This window comes from Thermobia domestica, chromosome 6 (genome assembly GCF_964235325.1).
Source record: "Thermobia domestica chromosome 6, izTheDome1.hap1.1, whole genome shotgun sequence".
In the NCBI taxonomy this organism is placed as follows: domain Eukaryota; kingdom Metazoa; phylum Arthropoda; class Insecta; order Zygentoma; family Lepismatidae; genus Thermobia; species Thermobia domestica.
The window spans coordinates 133,461,630-133,479,425 of NC_137459.1; the positions used below are offsets into that span (position 1 = coordinate 133,461,630).

Sequence of the window (17,796 nt, forward strand, 5' to 3'; positions counted from 1 at the left end):
GAATTTTGCATTTTTCACAATCCTACCATGCACGCGCAAGGGATTCCCCAAAGGAACGTAGGGAGTTCCGGATAATCTGCTAAATGAAAGTTGGTCTAAATGGATATGAATTGATGGGGTTTCTACCAGGTAACAATAATTCGTTTGTATTAAGTCGATATCTGGAACAATTACAAAATGGCGGACACTTTCATGCTCGTTGTGTGTGGTTGCATAATCGCCAGGCACGCATGCTGGCCAACAGTGAAGTTCTGAGTATTAAGTGTAGCGAATTTGTACTCAAATGCTCTAGAAAGACATCTGGAGCGCCGGTGAAGCACAACAGATGGAGCAGGGTGATTCACATGTGTGGAAACACGTAACGAAAAATGGCCAGAAATGCACTCATACTCAGTAAACGTGAGTACAAAGCGTCGGAAATGTAAGGATTAGCGTCAAGAACATGAAAGTCAATTCAGCAATAATATTCCCTCAATCAGACGCAATATGATGTTGCACGGTTGCATATCAATAAGGATGCAACAACTGAGGCCAAGTTGAAATTGTGCACGGGGACTCACTAAGAAACTGGGTAAACTAAATGAATGTCTCTAGTGGGATAACCCAATCGATATTGAAATGCGGACAATTTGTGTGTTGATATCGATAGTGGAGATATGTCAACATGTGCCACTATTGCTGGGACACCGTCCCACGTGGGAAAAATAGGAAAATACTACTCGGGTCTTGAATCTGAGGCCGCGGACTCTCAGTAGGATTGGAAACTGCGATCACGCGAGCGAAAGCGAGCGCTCTAGCCCTAAGACTCGAGGGAGCCTGACTTTCTCTGTATACATTTCTTTGAGGAGTATCCACTTTGTTTGGTAAGGCTCTTGTACAGCCTCCCGACATGCTTGTGTGTTACATTTTGTTACTCCTACTGCACGGTTGTAAACAATCAGAGTTTTATGACGTTTCTTCCTATTTCTCATGTCGTTTTTTATTTTCCATATGTATTATGTTCCAGCTGTAGTGTTATATGTGCCAAATTGGTTCATTTTCCTCGTTGTCTTGGCATGTGTACTGTGTGTAAGTTACATATTTCTGGAGGTATTTTGATATCGAGTACGTCAAATGTCCCCTCTATCAAAATTTGAATCATGGATTAAGATATTTCTTTTCATATGTGTCGACTGTGGGACAATGTCCCAAACAAGGTGGGATATTGATACAATCTTGTTCTAGTTACGTTCTACCAAAAAGTGCACCAGATGTAATAGCAGAATGTACAACGTTATTTTCCTAGTTTTCGCATGTGAGACGGTGTCCCAGCAGCAGTGGGACATGTTGACATTTGTCCATTAGCTACATGTCGATATCAACACACACATTGACCACATTTCAATATCGATCATGGGATCCCACTAGAGACATTCATTTAGTTTACCCAGTTTCTTAGTGAGTCCCTTTGCAGAATTTCAGCTTGGTCTCAGTTGTTGCATCCTTATTGGTATGCAACCGTGCACATCATATTGCGTCGGTTTGAGGGAATATTATTCCTGAATTGACTTTCATGTTCTTGACGCTAATCCTTACATTTCCGACGCTTTGAACTCACGTTTACTGAGTATGAGTGCATTTCTGGCTATTTTTCGTTACGTGTTCCACACATATGAATCACCCTGTTCCATCTGTTGTGCTTTACCGGCACTCCAGATATCTTTCTAGAGCATTTGAGTACAAATTCGCTACACTTAATACCCAGAACTTCACTGTTGGCTAGCATGCGTGCCATCGGGTGTTGCAAAATAAGTGTTACAACTCTTGGGAGGTTACTCCTGCCAGTGAGACGAGGAAAAAGGTTCTCTTGAACTTTCGGCTATCGGACATAGTTTCAGATCTACAAGGTGCCGAAAGCGTGGGAAAATGACTTTCGGACGCCAATAGTTCGGAAACTATCCAACGTAAAGTGGGCGGGTAAAAAAATCACTGAAGAAGTCATACCTGCTCTATTGAATTTTGCATGTTTCACAAAGCTACCATGCAATCGCAAGGGATTCCCCAAAGGAACGTAGGGAGTCCCGGATAATCTACCAAATGAAAATTGGTTTAAATGGATATGAATTGATAGGGTTTCTACCAGGTATCAATAATTCGTTTGTATTAAGTAGATATTTGGAATAAATACAAAATGGCGGACACCTTCATGCCCGTTGTGTGTGGTTGCATAATCGCCAGGTACGGATGCTGGCCAACAGTGACATTCTGAGTATTAAGTGTAGCGAATTTGTACTCAAATGATCTACAGAGACATCTGGAGGGTCGGTACAAAAAACACATGAAGTAGGGTGATTCACATGTGTGAAAATACGTAACGAAAAATGCCCAGAAATGCACTCATACTAAGTAAACGTGAGTTCAAAGCGTCCGAAATGTAAGGAATAGCATCAAGAACATGAAAGCCATTGCCAATTCACCAATAATATTGCATCAATCCGATACAATATGGTGTACACGGTTGCATACCAATAAGGATGGAACAACTAAGTCCAAGTTGAAATTGTGCAAGGGGACTCATTAAGAAACTGGGTAAACTAAATGAATGTCACTAGTGGGATCACATGATCGATATTGAAATGTGGCCAATGTGTGTATTGATATCAACATGTAGGTAATGGACAAATGTCAACATGTCCCACTGCTGCTGGGTCACCGTCCCATGTGCGAAAACTAGGGAAATAACGTTCTACATTCTGCTATTGCATCTGGTGCACTTTTTGGTGGAACGTAACTAGAATACGATGTATAAAATGTCCCTCTTTGTTTGGGACATTGTCCCGCAGTCGACACATATCAAAAGAAATTTTAATCCATAGCTCAAATTCTGATAGAGCGTGAAAATAACAAACTTGTATCATGTTCCACGTCTTCTGGGACATATGACCTACTCGAAATATAGGAAAATACCTCCAAAAATTCGCATCTTACACACAGTGCACATGCCGAGGCAAAGACGAAAATGAACCATTTTGTCACATGTAACACTACTGCTGGAACAACACATATATGGAAAATAAAACGACATGAGAAATAGGAAGAAACGTCTTAAACCTCTGATTGTTTACAACTGTGCACTAGGAGTAACAAAATGAAACACATAAGCATGTCGGGAGGCTGTACAAGAGCGCTTGCTAAACAAAGTGGGTACTCCTCAAAGAAATGAATACAGAGAAAGTGAGGCTCCCTCGAAGCCTCAGGGTTAGAGCGCTCGCTTTCGCTAGCGTGGTAGCAGTTTGCAATCCTACTGGGAGCCCATGGCCTCAGATTCAAGACCCGAGTAGTTATTTTCCTATTTTTCGCACGTGGGACGGTGACCCAGCAGTAGTGGGACATGTTGACATTTGTCCATTACCTACATGTTGATATCAATACACACATTGGCCACATTTCAATATCGATCATGTGATCCCACTAGTGACATTCATTTAGTTTACCCAGTTTCTTAATGAGTCCCCTTGCACAATTTCAACTTGGACTCAGTTGTTCCATCCTTATTGGTATGCAACCGTGCACATCATATTGTATCGGATTGATGGAATATTATTGGTGAATTAGCAATGGCTTTCATGTTCCTGATGCTATTCCTTACATTTCGGACGCTTTGAACTCACGTTTACTTAGTATGAGTGCATTTCTGGGCATTTTCGTTACGTATTTCCACACATGTGAATCACCCTGCTTCATGTGTTGTTTTGTACCGACACTCCAGATGTCTCTGTAGATCATTTGAGTACAAATTCGCTACACTTAATACTCAGAATGTCACTGTTGGCCAGCATCCGTACCTGGCGATTATGCAACCACACACAACGGGCATGAAGGTGTCCGCCATTTTGTATTTATTCCAAATATCTACTTAATACAAACGAATTATTGATACCTGGTAGAAACCCTATCAATTCATATCCATTTAAACCAATTTTCATTTGGTAGATTATCCGGGACTCCCTACGTTCCTTTGGGGAATCCCTTGCGATTGCATGGTAGCTTTGTGAAACATGCAAAATTCAATAGAGCAGGTATGACTTCTTCAGTGATTTTTTTACCCGCCCACTTTACGTTGGATAGTTTCCGAACTATTGGCGTCCGAAAGTCATTTTCCCACGCTTTCGGCACCTTGTAGATCTGAAACTATGTCCGATAGCCGAAAGTTCAAGAGAACGTTTTTCCTTGTCTCACTGGCAGGAGTCACCTCCCAAGAGTTGTAACACTTATTTTGCAACACCCGATATATATATATATAAAATAGTATGCAGACTCTGTAGCTGTATGCTCAGCGTTTCAAAACAAATTTGTAACAATGATGGAAAACCTTTTAAACTCCTACGTACTCTTTGGAGTAGAATTTCTTAAAGTTCCAGCTTACCCATAGTTTAGGACAGGGGTGGGTACCTGCGGTCTTCAGAGTCATAAAGTGTGGCCTTCTGAACGTGTTGTGAAAAATCCTGTTATATGAGAAATATGTAATATACGTGAAATATAATTCTGAAGTTACATATATCAAATAATTCAGTTTTATATACATAGATTGGGTAAAAATACTGCCAATATTGTTCTTAAATCAGAGGGCTATATCTCAGTAATACATGAGTTCCGTAGTTGATAAAGGAATGTGAGGACATGAATTGTAGGGAGTACTAACGACTGTGTATTATTCAGTCGGAACTAACAATGCCGTAAAATAGAGGAGGAAAGTACAAGGGCCATAACAATATGTTTCAAAAAGATGAACAATGTGTGTGAATCCAAGATTGAAATGACACGTGGGCTCAGTGCACTAGAATGTTTTCAGAAACTTCGTGACGACCTTTTCGCCAAAATGAAGGAACCAGATTGCAGGAAGAACTATGACACAAGAGAAGTCATTCTGTGCCATATAACGGTCTCCCCGGGTCATCGACAAATGTTGACGCGCTGACGGTGTACGGCGCCTTCCACACACGTACGAATTATAACAATGTTGTCATTACTTTCTATCAAGCCCTTGTAATATTTGATACATTTTCTGTATGTGTAATTAGTAACTGAAAAAAACACACAAAATTGGTCTATTCAAAACTATCATATGTGGCCTTCTTTGGAAATGGGCATTGTCAATGCAGCCTTTAAAACAAAATAGCTCCCTACCCCTGGGTTAGGATATACAGAATATTTGTGCAAAACTTCAACTTCCTATAGCAAGAAAACTCTCAACTTTCCTTAGGATTCGCATTGCGGAAAACTTCATCTTATCGACAGCTTAGGTTTCAAGGAACACATTTACGAAAAGATACCTTTTTAATCTTTTTGAAATATTTTCGTGAACACTTCTACCAGGATTCATTTTTTCAGAAACACCTGAACAATACATTTAGATTATATATATATATGTATATAATATACAAAAAGCAGTGATACCTGTATATGTATCGTGTGGCTTTGTATTGTAAATTTGGTTACTCTTGCTGTGATAACCAGAACTAGGTCTGAAATTTTATTTGGCTTACTAATGGTTATTTCAGTAATTTTTGCAACGTTTGAAAACACTTAATGACAACAAATTGAACTTTTTTCTGTGAAATACTAATACTTCGTCTCACAGTTTGAAGCCGAATATATTCGTAGCAATGTGCCAGTCGAATAAAGAAGCTGAGCTAAAAATATACTGCTGTAGGTACACTATTATCCTGTATTAATTTTTAATGAAATGAATTGCGTTCATTCTCAGCGATAGCATTAGCGAAGGACTATATCATCCAGATAAGTAACCTTTGTAACTGCGTCAACAGTCAAATCACAATAAGGAACATCATACTTAGTAAGCTGTACTTCGATAGTTACAGCTATTGTAAACGAAATCTGTAATCCTTAATTTACCCTTTAGCCCATATGTTTAATTACATTTGTGTATATGTAATGCAGATATTTTAAAATATAAAATTACACTTTAAAAAGTTGAACCTCTGATAGTCCAAGGGATTTGTAATCCTTAATTTACCCTTTAGCTCATATGTTTTACTTACTTTTCTATGTATGTATAATGCAGATATTGTAAAATGTAAAAGTAAAAAATCAAGTCCTGATAGTTCAAGGGACTCTCCCAAGGCATCACTATTTACTCTTTGCGTCGTTTATTTACTTGTGTAGTTATGTGACTTCTTTTGAATTACCCTGCTCCTCACGATTCACACCGATTATTTATTCTTAGTACTTTTTCTTTCTGAAAAGAAAAAGTAATTGTCAGTATTAATGAAAAAGAGCAAAGATTGCCTGTGAGGTTCGTATTAAATAATGCAATTCGTGGATCCTTATCCTATTCTAACACACGCCCTCTGTAGTACTACTTCACATTCTTTTTCGTAACATTCTTCCATTATATTGTTATTCTTTTATTAGACCTGTTATGTTTGTGATAAGGAAATTTTGGATATCTTTTGCTCCTACATTTCTACATTTCTTTGGTTCCGGTGTAACAATAGAAGATGTATCATGTGATTGCATATAACAATAATAATAATAATTAAAAACCTAATACTTCCATTGACACATTTACTTTCGTTCAACACCAGAGTATGTGTTCAAATATTCAATCTATGGGATACCTTATAGGTACCCTTTGGCCCAGTTAAATGGTGCATTCGTTTTCTTATTCCCTTGAGAAAATGAGGTCAGGATTCACATGGGTAATTGCCTTTAAAATTGGCTTCAGTAATTTTCATGATTGTTTGTCCATATTTCAATTATCTGTCTAGTTGGTCCACACGTCTAGAGTGTGGTGGGTGCGTACATTCTCACATCACATTATATATGGGACCAAGTTGGAGAAATGTCATGTGTGTGTATTTTTTTTTAATAATATCATTGTATGTCTTTTTTTTCATAGTCTCCGTTAGTCTATAGAGTACTTATAACTTACTATTATATTTGTTTTTAGATTGGGAAGAAGAGAGGTGTTTGAGAGCTCTTGACCATATGGTGAAAGAAGGTCTAGTATGGATTGATGCACAGCCGACAGAAAAACTCTATTGGTTTCCTAGTTTGTTTACTCCATGCATTCAGTCTTCAGGAGAGACTGAAGAATCAGTAAATGAACAAAGCATAGAAAGCTGAAAATGGACTATTACATACACAGTGCGAATATTAATGCAAAGGAAATATACAGTATCTATGTCTGATTCACTATGAAATTGCTATACTCAGGCCTAAAATATTTGTCATATAATTTTCAAGTAGATATTCTAGTCGCAATCAACAAGTGGTTGGATTGATTGTCCTTCTTCACTTGATTTTCCCTGAAAAATCAAGCACATTATATTATCGTATGAGTTCAACCGAACTCATCTGGTCAGGATCAAACTTGGTATCGTAGGAATCCTTGATCCTGAATATGTGTGAAATAGTATGTTGTGTAGGCTTTTGGTTCCCGAGTTATGAGCGGTCAAATTTTTGAGTCATTTTCGAAAACAAAACGAAATAAAACATACACTATACTCATCTGATCGGGATCAAACTTGGTATAGTAGTAACCTTGATCTGTCATACAGATACAAACTTGTGAAATATTGTGGTGTGTAGGCTTCTGGTTCCTAAATTATGCACTATCAAACTTCAAAATCAATTCATTGACCATAATAGAAACATAAATACTGTTAAAATAGGAATTAAAGGCAGTGACGAGGCCCCCGATTATGAGGAGATGCGTTGAAGACAAAGCAAGGTACAATAATAAAAAATACTATACTTTGAAGATCAATCTGAATGTACATAAGAACTGAAAATTCAATAAGAATGCAAGCATACACGTACGAAATTAACAAAAAGAGAGCAAGAAACAGCTAGCAATAGCAGCTAGGAACAGCAAGGAGTTCGCCGACATCTGGCAATCGAATGAGAACCAATTATCTACCCCGTATATTGTCTCACTCGTTGCGTTTCGTACCGCTGTCTTGTCGTTTGATCATTGTTGACGATAGGATGATTTGTGTACTTGAATGTCTTAAATGTTGCTAAGAGTAATAAATATAATTACTATGGGGAAGCCGAAACAAGATAGTTCAATTTAAACAGAGACCTTCAGGTTCACTTATGTTTGAAGAGAAGCTTATAACAGTTCAGACTGGCCAGATGCTTCATTATGTATGGATTTGCATTATTGCGACACACAATTTTTATTTGGGTTTGCGATAATCGACATAGTAATTATTAATTATATTTGCTTTTTTTCTCGTTGCGTTGCAATCGCAGATTTGTGTAAAGTTGTCATTTAATTAGACTCTAATCCTGCCTTCTGCCACGAAATATCAGAGCTAAAGTTGCCGAAAGAAATAGTTTTGATACTAGGCATTTTACCCTTTCTACGAAAGCCATTTGTAATTACGAATTTTACAAATGACTTTCTGAAAATAAGCGTTTATCGAAACCGTTTATCAAGACTTGTTTTCAAAGTCACCTTTTATTATTATTATTATTATTATTATTATTATTATTATTATTATTATTATTTAAATGGGACACCGTAGTCTAGTGGTTAGAGCGTTCGACCCCCGGCCGGTGCTTCCCCAATTTTCGGCGTCCATCCAACGTCGTGAGACAAACTGGGGAGTCACGTGAATAAAAGTCGTGACGGCCACTAGGTCCAGACAGATCCCGATACGCCGGGTAGCGGAAGGGTGACGCGACGCGCTGACCACGCGTTCGTTGCTAGGCTGGACGTAGTTTCACCAATCGCTAACAGATGGCGTGGAACGGTTCAGGCCCAGAAATCGGACCGTTACGACATGTGGTTTGGTTTTTAAATGTATTCTATGTGTGTAATTTGAACTTGATTTATAAAATCAAAGCTCATGAAATATCAGATAGTCATATTTAATCCATTATAGACCGTACAATTTTAGAAAATAAAGAGTGAAACATTAGAAAATTAACAACACTTCGCACAGTCAAAAAATAATGAATAGGTAAATAGAAAGAGAGAAGCCTAAAAACGTTTAATTGATGTAACATGCTTTCTTGGTAACCAAGAGTTTTCCCTTCATACCTATGATGAAAGAAATCATTCTTTAAACAAAGAGAATTACATAGAGACAATATTTTTAAAAGATAGGATTCTGTATTAGAAGAACATTTGAAATTGCAACTGTACTTAAAGGAGCATCCAGTAACATACAAAATAGTCAAGTCCATGTAATTAGCGATGTGAGTGAAACATTTTTTTAAAATCCTTTTCCTACTGAATTATATTTTAACTATAATATGATATGATAGTAAATTATAGTAAATTGAGGGTACATTAGACTATATAAAAATAATTTTTGCTTCTATTGTTGCTTAACAATGCTGAGGAGAAAGGGGACTCAGGAGTCCCGTCAGGTGGGTGGGCTTCGACATTATAACGCACACAGGAGAAATAATGTATGACCAAAGAAGATGGGACTTAAAAGTCCCGAGAGTCGGAAAAGGGTTAAAGCAATTGAATAACCAGATCTTGTTTCAGTTATGTTAGACGAAACATTCTATGTCAGAAGTAGGCGGCAATTATCAGCCATCTTATGGCAAGTGCATGAGAAGGAGGGTTGGGTCAAGGAGTGAAGGCTTTAAAATTCATTAATTAGACCTATTTTTCATTGTAATTTCCGTAAGCCGATTTGTTGTATGTAGCTGCAGAATGAAGCCAAATTAATCAGATTTATTAATTCTCTTAATATTAGATAATAGCTACAGTGCTGACGTCCATATTAACCCTCCACCAATCAATCGATTTGTCTTGGTGTCTTAGGGTTTACTGAAACGAGCGTAACAAGCTTCTGCCACTCGATTTAACGCATTTGTGTGTCTGTCTGTCTGTTGTACGATAACTCTCGCAAAAGTGTCCGATTTTAATGAAACTTCTATGTACCTTCGCCCAATCTTTTGAAATAACCCTATTGTTTGTTGAAACTCGTAAAGAATAAGGGGGAAAAGGGAGTAAAATCCACTCCATGTTGCAAATTTGCGCATATCTACAGAAAAGTTTGCTGTAAACAATAAAAATTATTCTATTTTCATAAAACATGGTGTGTGTATAGAGCATCCCAATTGAGTGCAGTGAAAATCAGTGAAGGATAAGCGTGTAAAAGGAGTGTTTCCCAAACTTTGATGTTTCCTATGTTGACTAAATGACTGTTGTCCTTAACTTTCACCAAAATTATTCGATCTTGATGCAGTATAGTTTTTTTGAGGCTTCCCAATCATCCCTACTGCTTGGGTTAAAGTCTGTCAAGACTGAAAGGATGAATTTATACCTTCACCATTTAAAAATTACATTCTACGATAATGTTCGTTTTTTAAAAAGTGGTTAAATGGAATATATTTTTTTAAACTTTCCAACCATCCTTGGTGATTGGGTTTCAAGTCAATTGAAAATGGAGTTAATTTAACTCTCCTCGTCCTTCCAGACTTCCGTGATTTAAGAGATATTTCACGATAGCTTTCGTAAAGCTCATTCGATTTCGATAGAATATAGTGTATATGTTCTATGAGGCTTTGCCAGAACCTCTACTGCTTGGGGTTGAAATCAGTCAATAATCAGGAAGTGAATTATCTCTTTACCCATTTAAAAAATATATTCTGCGAAATCGTAAAAATTCTTCGATTATAAAATTTAGTGACCTTAAAAAAGGGTAAGGCGATGGAAATTTCGATTAAAAAAAAAAAAAAAAAACTTCCTTCTACAATGTACAGCATCATTAATTGTGGTGTACTTTGCTTTTAAAATTAAAATAGCAGTAAAATCGCCATCTACCGTGGAGAAGATTACGACATTACATTCCCCTAACAATCCTAACATTTTGCAAACCTTGCGATGACTAGACAAAAATTTCACGCCCCACCACTGATTAAAAGCCAGTCCTAGAAAAAAAAATATAATCGAAGGACGATTTCCTACGACTATGTGTATCTTACTTGTATGTCTATATTAATCGTATCAGTTTCTCACAACTGTGGAACTTAACATTTGTATTTCCTTTAAGGTTTGAGAAAAATACTCAGATTCATGTTGTAACTGATTCATGTATAAAGTCATGTTCTGCAGCATTTCAGTTATCAATATTTAAACTGTAAACATTTAAACTGTATCAACTTCTTGGAACTATCTGATCAGATATTATACAAGTACTTGTAAATACTTAATGATTATATTTTTCAATATGAAATAAAATTCAGATTCTTTCTTTGTATTAGAAAATTACCTTTACCGAACTTTAAAATAATTGGATATGTATTCAGAAATTATCAAAATCATGTAAACCGTTCCATATCAATGTAAACAAGTGCGTAATCTGTAAACTGTATATTGTTTATATAAAATATATACAATAAAACCTTTTTCGATGTTTTCATTGGAATTTGAAGATTGTTATATACATTTAATACATCACGCTCAGTTTACAAAGAACCAACCAATAACGGAAAGGTGCAGCAAAGTGTATGAAAAAGTTATTGTTCCCATGTACGTAAAGAAACAGCAGGTATGCGTAGGTAGGTACCCTCATGCGAAAAAAAAAAAAAATGCGCGTATACTGTAACTCACGATTTTTCGCAATTATTCCATTTCCCTTACGTCTATGGGTAAAATTCAGTTATTAGTAAGTGGAGATAATAGAAAGCAATCCATCTAAGGGAATATTTCCAAAAAATATAATAAAATAATAAAAATATAAGCAAAAAACAAAATTATGTTCGGTTTTGTGTATACTGGCAATAATATTTTCGAGGGATTTTTTTCAGTAGCAGAGCACGATTGCAGAGGGAATAACAGGATTGGTAGGGGGAGAGTTGAATCAAGGAACTGAAAAGTGGAGTAAAATATTGCATTTATTGGCTTAAATCTAGGGTGTAAATTGTCTGCCAAATATAAATTAGTTTCTGTAACCAAGATGCTGTACGGAAATATAGAAACAAAGAAAAAAAGTGTTGTCTTAAGTTTGGAAGTGACATACTCTATAGCCATGAGCATTTATTTGTTAAGAGAAAGAAAGGAAACAAAAGGTAGTCTGTGTGGTCAAGTGTTTATAGTGGCGGACTGCTAATCTTATACTATTTTGACACCAGATCGAATCCCATTCGATCCCGTCCATTTTTTTTTTTTTTTTACAAAACATTATAGAAAGTATATAATTTTTATGTTAATAAGAACCGAAACAATATAATAAGGAAATAACTTTTTGTTTTTTTTCTGATGACGTATTTATTCAGAATTAGTGTACTATTAGTAATAGTGACTCCGTTTTTACACAGCAGAAGTAACTTCAACTCACTTCGAGTGTGTCTGTGAGTCAGGAACAGAAAAAAACAAAACATGCGCGACTTGCAGCCTTACACACAGCGTGACGAACACAGTCACAGCGAATGAAGTGAAATAGCTCTTTGTCATGAAGAAAAAGAAAAAAGTTGATGTTAAATTACTGTTCTAGTGTTTGTGTGTGTGTTTCTTTTTAGAGTATTCTCTCTCTCTCTCTCTCTCTCTCTCTCTCTCTCTCTCCTTTTTTTCATATCCACAAGTGCAAGAAATGCAATCATAAATTTGTGTAAGGAATAAAGAATGCTTTCTTTAAACAAAACTATATTTTACAGCTCTATTTGCGAGGAACACGAATGCTTCCAAAAGATGTCATGGATATTAACTATAATCATACCGTTCTTCCGAATTATACAGTAGCGTGAAAAACTGACAATAAAATGATGTAACATGCATAAGTTTTTTTTCTAGCGTGACAACACATTAAACATAACAAATATTTTTGGATTAGAAATTATCAATTTACGTGTCGGTGTAGGCCTATTCGTTTTCACATTCGAGCGACGAAAGAAGAAAGTGTGGTGATACTTATAAAAATCGAATACCAGATTTCAATGAATTCAAGTTACATTCCTCCTACATATCGAAAAAATGATTTTTCGATGTCTGTCCATCTGTTCGTCTCTCGGTTTGTCACGCTTTTACATGCACTCAAATAGAGACCAAACTGTTCAACGTATCTGGACCGAATTCTAGACACAACGTTTTAATAACATACTATCGTTTCGAATTTTATATCCTTCGACACCTAAAAGTATGGGTAGTTTACTGAAGGATTAAAATGTAAAATAATTCATTTTTCTCAAAAAAAAAAAAAAAAAAAAAAAAAAAGCTGAGACGATTTTATTTACTTTTTATAAATATATATTTTATTAACAAATCTCCACCGTATATGAATATTTTTTCTGAAAAAATATATATGGTGTAATTTACTGTATAGTATGCGTTCTTTTTGCACAATTTTCTCAACGACATTTCATAAATAAACGTATCATTAATAACCTAACAATATGATAACTCGTTCGAAGGAGTAGTCTACTCTTAGAATGAGCTTTTTTCCCGATGGTTTTCCTATTAAGGCCGCTGGCAATTTTTGTTTATATTTCATAAAGAAATGTTTCATTAATAAACTAACATAAGCATAAATCATTTATCCCGATAACATACAGAGGAAGTGGTTTTCTCAAGGGTTGATTTTTTTGACAATTTTCTCAGTAATAATTGAGACAAATTTGTTCTAATTTCAGTAAAAATATTTTCTGTAGTAATCTTACAGCACCGTGTAACTCGTTTGTTCCGAAAAGAAAAATCCAAAAGAGAGAGTTCACATTGACAGTGAAATTTTTCCCGACGATTTGTTTAAAAATTACTCGATATACTGTCAAAATTACAGATTGAATAGTTTACCTTTGGGGGTAAGCTTTTCCTGATGACCTTCCCAAAAACAACTCAGGAGATGTTTGTTGTTTATATTTCATAAATACATGTTACATACCATGCTAGCTATATGGTATACTTCCCTCATCCGGAAAATCTAGAAATGGTATATTAATTTGACAGTAAGTTTTACCCTGCGATTTCCTCAAGAACGACTCAGGCGATTGTGTTCGTATTTCATAAATACGTGCTTTATGAAAATACTAACAATAGCATTCCTGAAAAGATCCACAAGTGATAATTTATTCTTGGGGGTGGCTTTTTTCATGATTTTCTCGGAAATTACTCAGACGCTTTTGCTTATAGTTCACATACAATTATATCCTTAATAACTTTAGTGTATGGCTTAAGTTATTTCTAACGGAAATATGACCAATGGGTACTTTAATTTTTCGCCTAAAGTTTCTTCTAGCAAAATTTTCCAAAACATTATTTGATTCGCAATTTCCCAAATAAATGTTTCAATAATAGCTGCAGCCTAACATGAGTCAGTGTAGGAAATTCGAGCGAGAAAGTACAGTGCGTTTGCCCCGTACCCTTTCTTAAATATATTTTTAAATGTTACACCTAATCACAATTTTCCGGACAAAATCGAAACTTCTTTTTAAATGTGCCTTGTTCTGGTCATATGGTTCAAGTGCATTGATTCTGGATTTGATTTCTAGTGTATTTTCGTCCAAGAGATGTGACACGTCGGTGCAAAGAAAAAAGGGTTTAAATAAGCCTAACCAAGCTAATCAATATTACAAAGAAATAATACAATGTTACGAAATTATCAAAGAAACGTTGTTAATATTAGGTAGGTGCGACTGAAATGTCCAAACGATGATTGTCAATTCCAAAGGTAAGAAAGTGAAACATACATTGCCAGGTTAATCATTGGCCTCTAGATAAAGCTATCCTACTAAGAAGTAATTGAGATACACATCACATCACACATCTTTGTTTTCGCCTTTGTTTTAGCCCAAAAATGTCTCTGTTCATGAGCTCCTTCGTGGCTAAGCGGTTAGCGTACGCGCCTTTGGCGTGGAAAACCCGATGAGAGTTCACGTGATTCGGAGTCCATGTTAATCAGTAGGCCAACGTCTCATATAGCTTCGTTGCTGAACGAGACGTTAAACTCAATGTCTTTGTTCATAAATTTCTGTGTGTATAGTTTTGCATATACGTGGATTGGACATTACATTTTGATTTCTACGCCATATGTATCTAATTACATACACACCTATAGAACGAACACAACAAACTTGGAATATCTTTCTACATTGTTTGCGTATGGAAAATAATCACGCTGTGCTGCACAGGAGAGCCGTGTGTATGGAATTCCATACACATGGCAATCAACGTATTAAGAAATGTATAATAATAATAATAAACAGAAAACGATTGAATCACTTACATAATATATAAACATAAGTTAACATTTAATAAGCATATAACTGCAATGGAATTAACTTGTTTCTCTCTCTCCCTGAACGCAACAGCCCTTATTGTGCCAAGACGTAGAAGAGAACTTGTGGCACTCACGAGTTCGGGGTGGTGTGTGGTCAGAACATCGATCCATTTGTTGTTAGTCCTAGCTTTCTAGACAGATGCAGTTATTCCCGGTAGAATATACAAGCAAATAGACTTTTGTATTACTATTAAAGAAAATAATTATACTCATTCCCCAGGGGCGTAAATAAGGGCCCCGCAAATCCCGCATTGCGGGAGGGCTCCAAGCCGTCAGAGGGCCCAAATCGTGAAGTGGGACATAGAGAAGGGGCCCTACTTCACGCTGTCTGCGAGAGGGCGCCCAAGCCTTTAGTTACGCCACTGTCATTCCCTCAATGTGATACTTGTGGTTGCTTAACCGTATACAGACAGCTGATCCATGGAAGAATCGTTGATAATAATAATAATAAATACCAGAAACTCGACAAATATTCTTGCAAATAATAGGTAAAAGTTTGCGTCACACTCTTCACTTTGCTGGACACACCAGTGTGCCGCGTTGTGGCACACTGGAATATAGGGTACGGCTTTTTAATTTTTTCAAACTATTCCAATTGCTTCAATTGAAATGGATCTATAATAATAAGAGTGAATTTAGTCTTCTTACCCTTCGATTTAGAAATAAGGTTCGCGAGAATTTCGTAAAAGAAATAATATACTCAGAATTTTATATAGTAGTTTGTTTTATTCGAAATTACATACTTCCTGCAGCTGTTTTTTTATTGAAATTATTTGAAATGAAATCTTTAAGTTTTACGTCACACGTTTATGCCGGCTAGGCTAAAGGAGATAGTGATGATGAGAAATGAATGAAATGGTCGAATGAAGAAAGTGGGATAAAACGAGAGAACCCCGAGAAAACCCACGCACACGGTGTTTGTCCAGCACAAGGCTCACTTGGCGCGAGCATAGATCGAACCAAGGACTCCATGCAACAGAGGTGAACGCTCTACCACTGAAACACCGCGGCCTCTGAAATTATTTAAAGGAGAAAGGGACTACTTTATAAAAACTTGATGACGAACACATTTGTTAAAAAATACCAGCTTTTTGTGAAATATTGCTTATAGACAGGGGCGTATTAAGGCTTTTGGGAACCTAGAACCGACTGTTTTAAGGGTGCCCTATGTTAAGAATAGTTCCAGCGCATAAATTTTCTTTGCTGCCTTCCACAGCCTCATAGGCTTATGGAACCACCGAGAACTAGCTGTAATATTTTAATGTGCTCCAAGTTTAAAATTAGTTTAGTTACATTCATTATTAACAGTTAAATAATTATATTCATTATTAACAGTTAGATGCTGCTCATGGAAAGACTTAAATCTAGCGATACCGCGAGCGTAACGAGCGGGAAAAAATTTAGCATCGGTCTGAAGCCTATAAGATAATTAGTTGATTGCTATATTTTAGTATTAAACAGAGGGATTTTAAAGGGCCCCCTGAGCTTGGGGCCCTGGAAGTACAGTAGAGTTTCGCTTATCCGACATAAAATAGGCAAGTAGAACGCCGGATAATATGGATGTGTTAAGAAAAGACCTATTAAAAGTCAAACTATGATATAATTTTACATATTACGCATCTAACAATCATGTTTTGCAAGAAATAAATAGAAGACATTGAATCAGAGACGTATCCAGCGTGAGGTCCTGAAAGCTGTCCCTTTCCAAAACTCAAGCACTTTTTAATAAACCTGCTTTTTCCATTTTGAGGTTCTTTTATATCAGATTACTTTGAGTCAGTATCCAAACTGTGGGCAATGCATTGTTGTTATAATTCTAACAAGTAACATTTCCCAAGTAACAAGTAACACTCCGATTTTGATAAAATTTGGCAGGTAAATACTACACATAAAATAAACAAATAAGTGCTTTTTTTATTTTTTTGCGGATAAACGGTTTTAGAGGGCAAAAGCCCCCACCCAAGATTTTAAAAGTTGACGCCCGAAAGACAAAAACAAGTGGACCAAAGTGAACGAAATTGTGCACAGATATTGCAGACGTAAAATGATGGAATACGTGTTTTGTATTTTCCTGGAAGAAACGGCTAAGTGGGGCACAGAGCCCTCCAAACTTTTAATCATGAAATATCAAAAGTGCTAGTAACAATATGTCAGATTGTGTAAACGACATGAAGAATTGTAACGAAACTTTGTGTATGAACAATACACAAAAAATAAACTAATACGTTTTTTCTGCGGAAAAACGGTTCTAGGGGGAAACACCCCAACCCAAAATTTTGAAAGTTGACGCTCGAAAGGCAAGAAGAAGTGTACCGAAGTGAATGAAATTGTGCACAGATATTGTAGACTTAAAATTAGGGAATATAGGTTTCGTATTTTCCTGGAAAAAACGGTTAGGTGAGGCACGGACCCCTCCAAACCTTTGGTTACAAAATATCAAAAGTGCAAGTAACAGTATGTCAAATGTGTGTAAAGAACATGAAGAATTTCAACGAAACTTTGTGTATGGACAATACGCAAAATATAAACGAATACGTGTTTTTTTATTTTC

General features: G+C 36.3%; 1 protein-coding gene across 3 annotated transcripts in view; it reads left to right on the top strand.

The window, feature by feature from the left end:
* Nucleotides 1–11,382, top strand: part of lsn (vacuolar-sorting protein SNF8) — a 37,046-nt gene extending 25,664 nt beyond the window's left edge. For all 3 annotated transcript variants that reach the window (XM_081762131.1, XM_081762130.1, XM_081762132.1), the window contains exon 6: nt 6,953–11,382. In XM_081762131.1, coding sequence (XP_081618257.1) covers nt 6,953–7,128 — 176 coding nt within the window. In that variant the 3' untranslated portion in view covers nt 7,129–11,382. The remainder of the gene's footprint in view (nt 1–6,952) is intronic.
* Nucleotides 11,383–17,796: the final 6,414 nt, after the last annotated feature.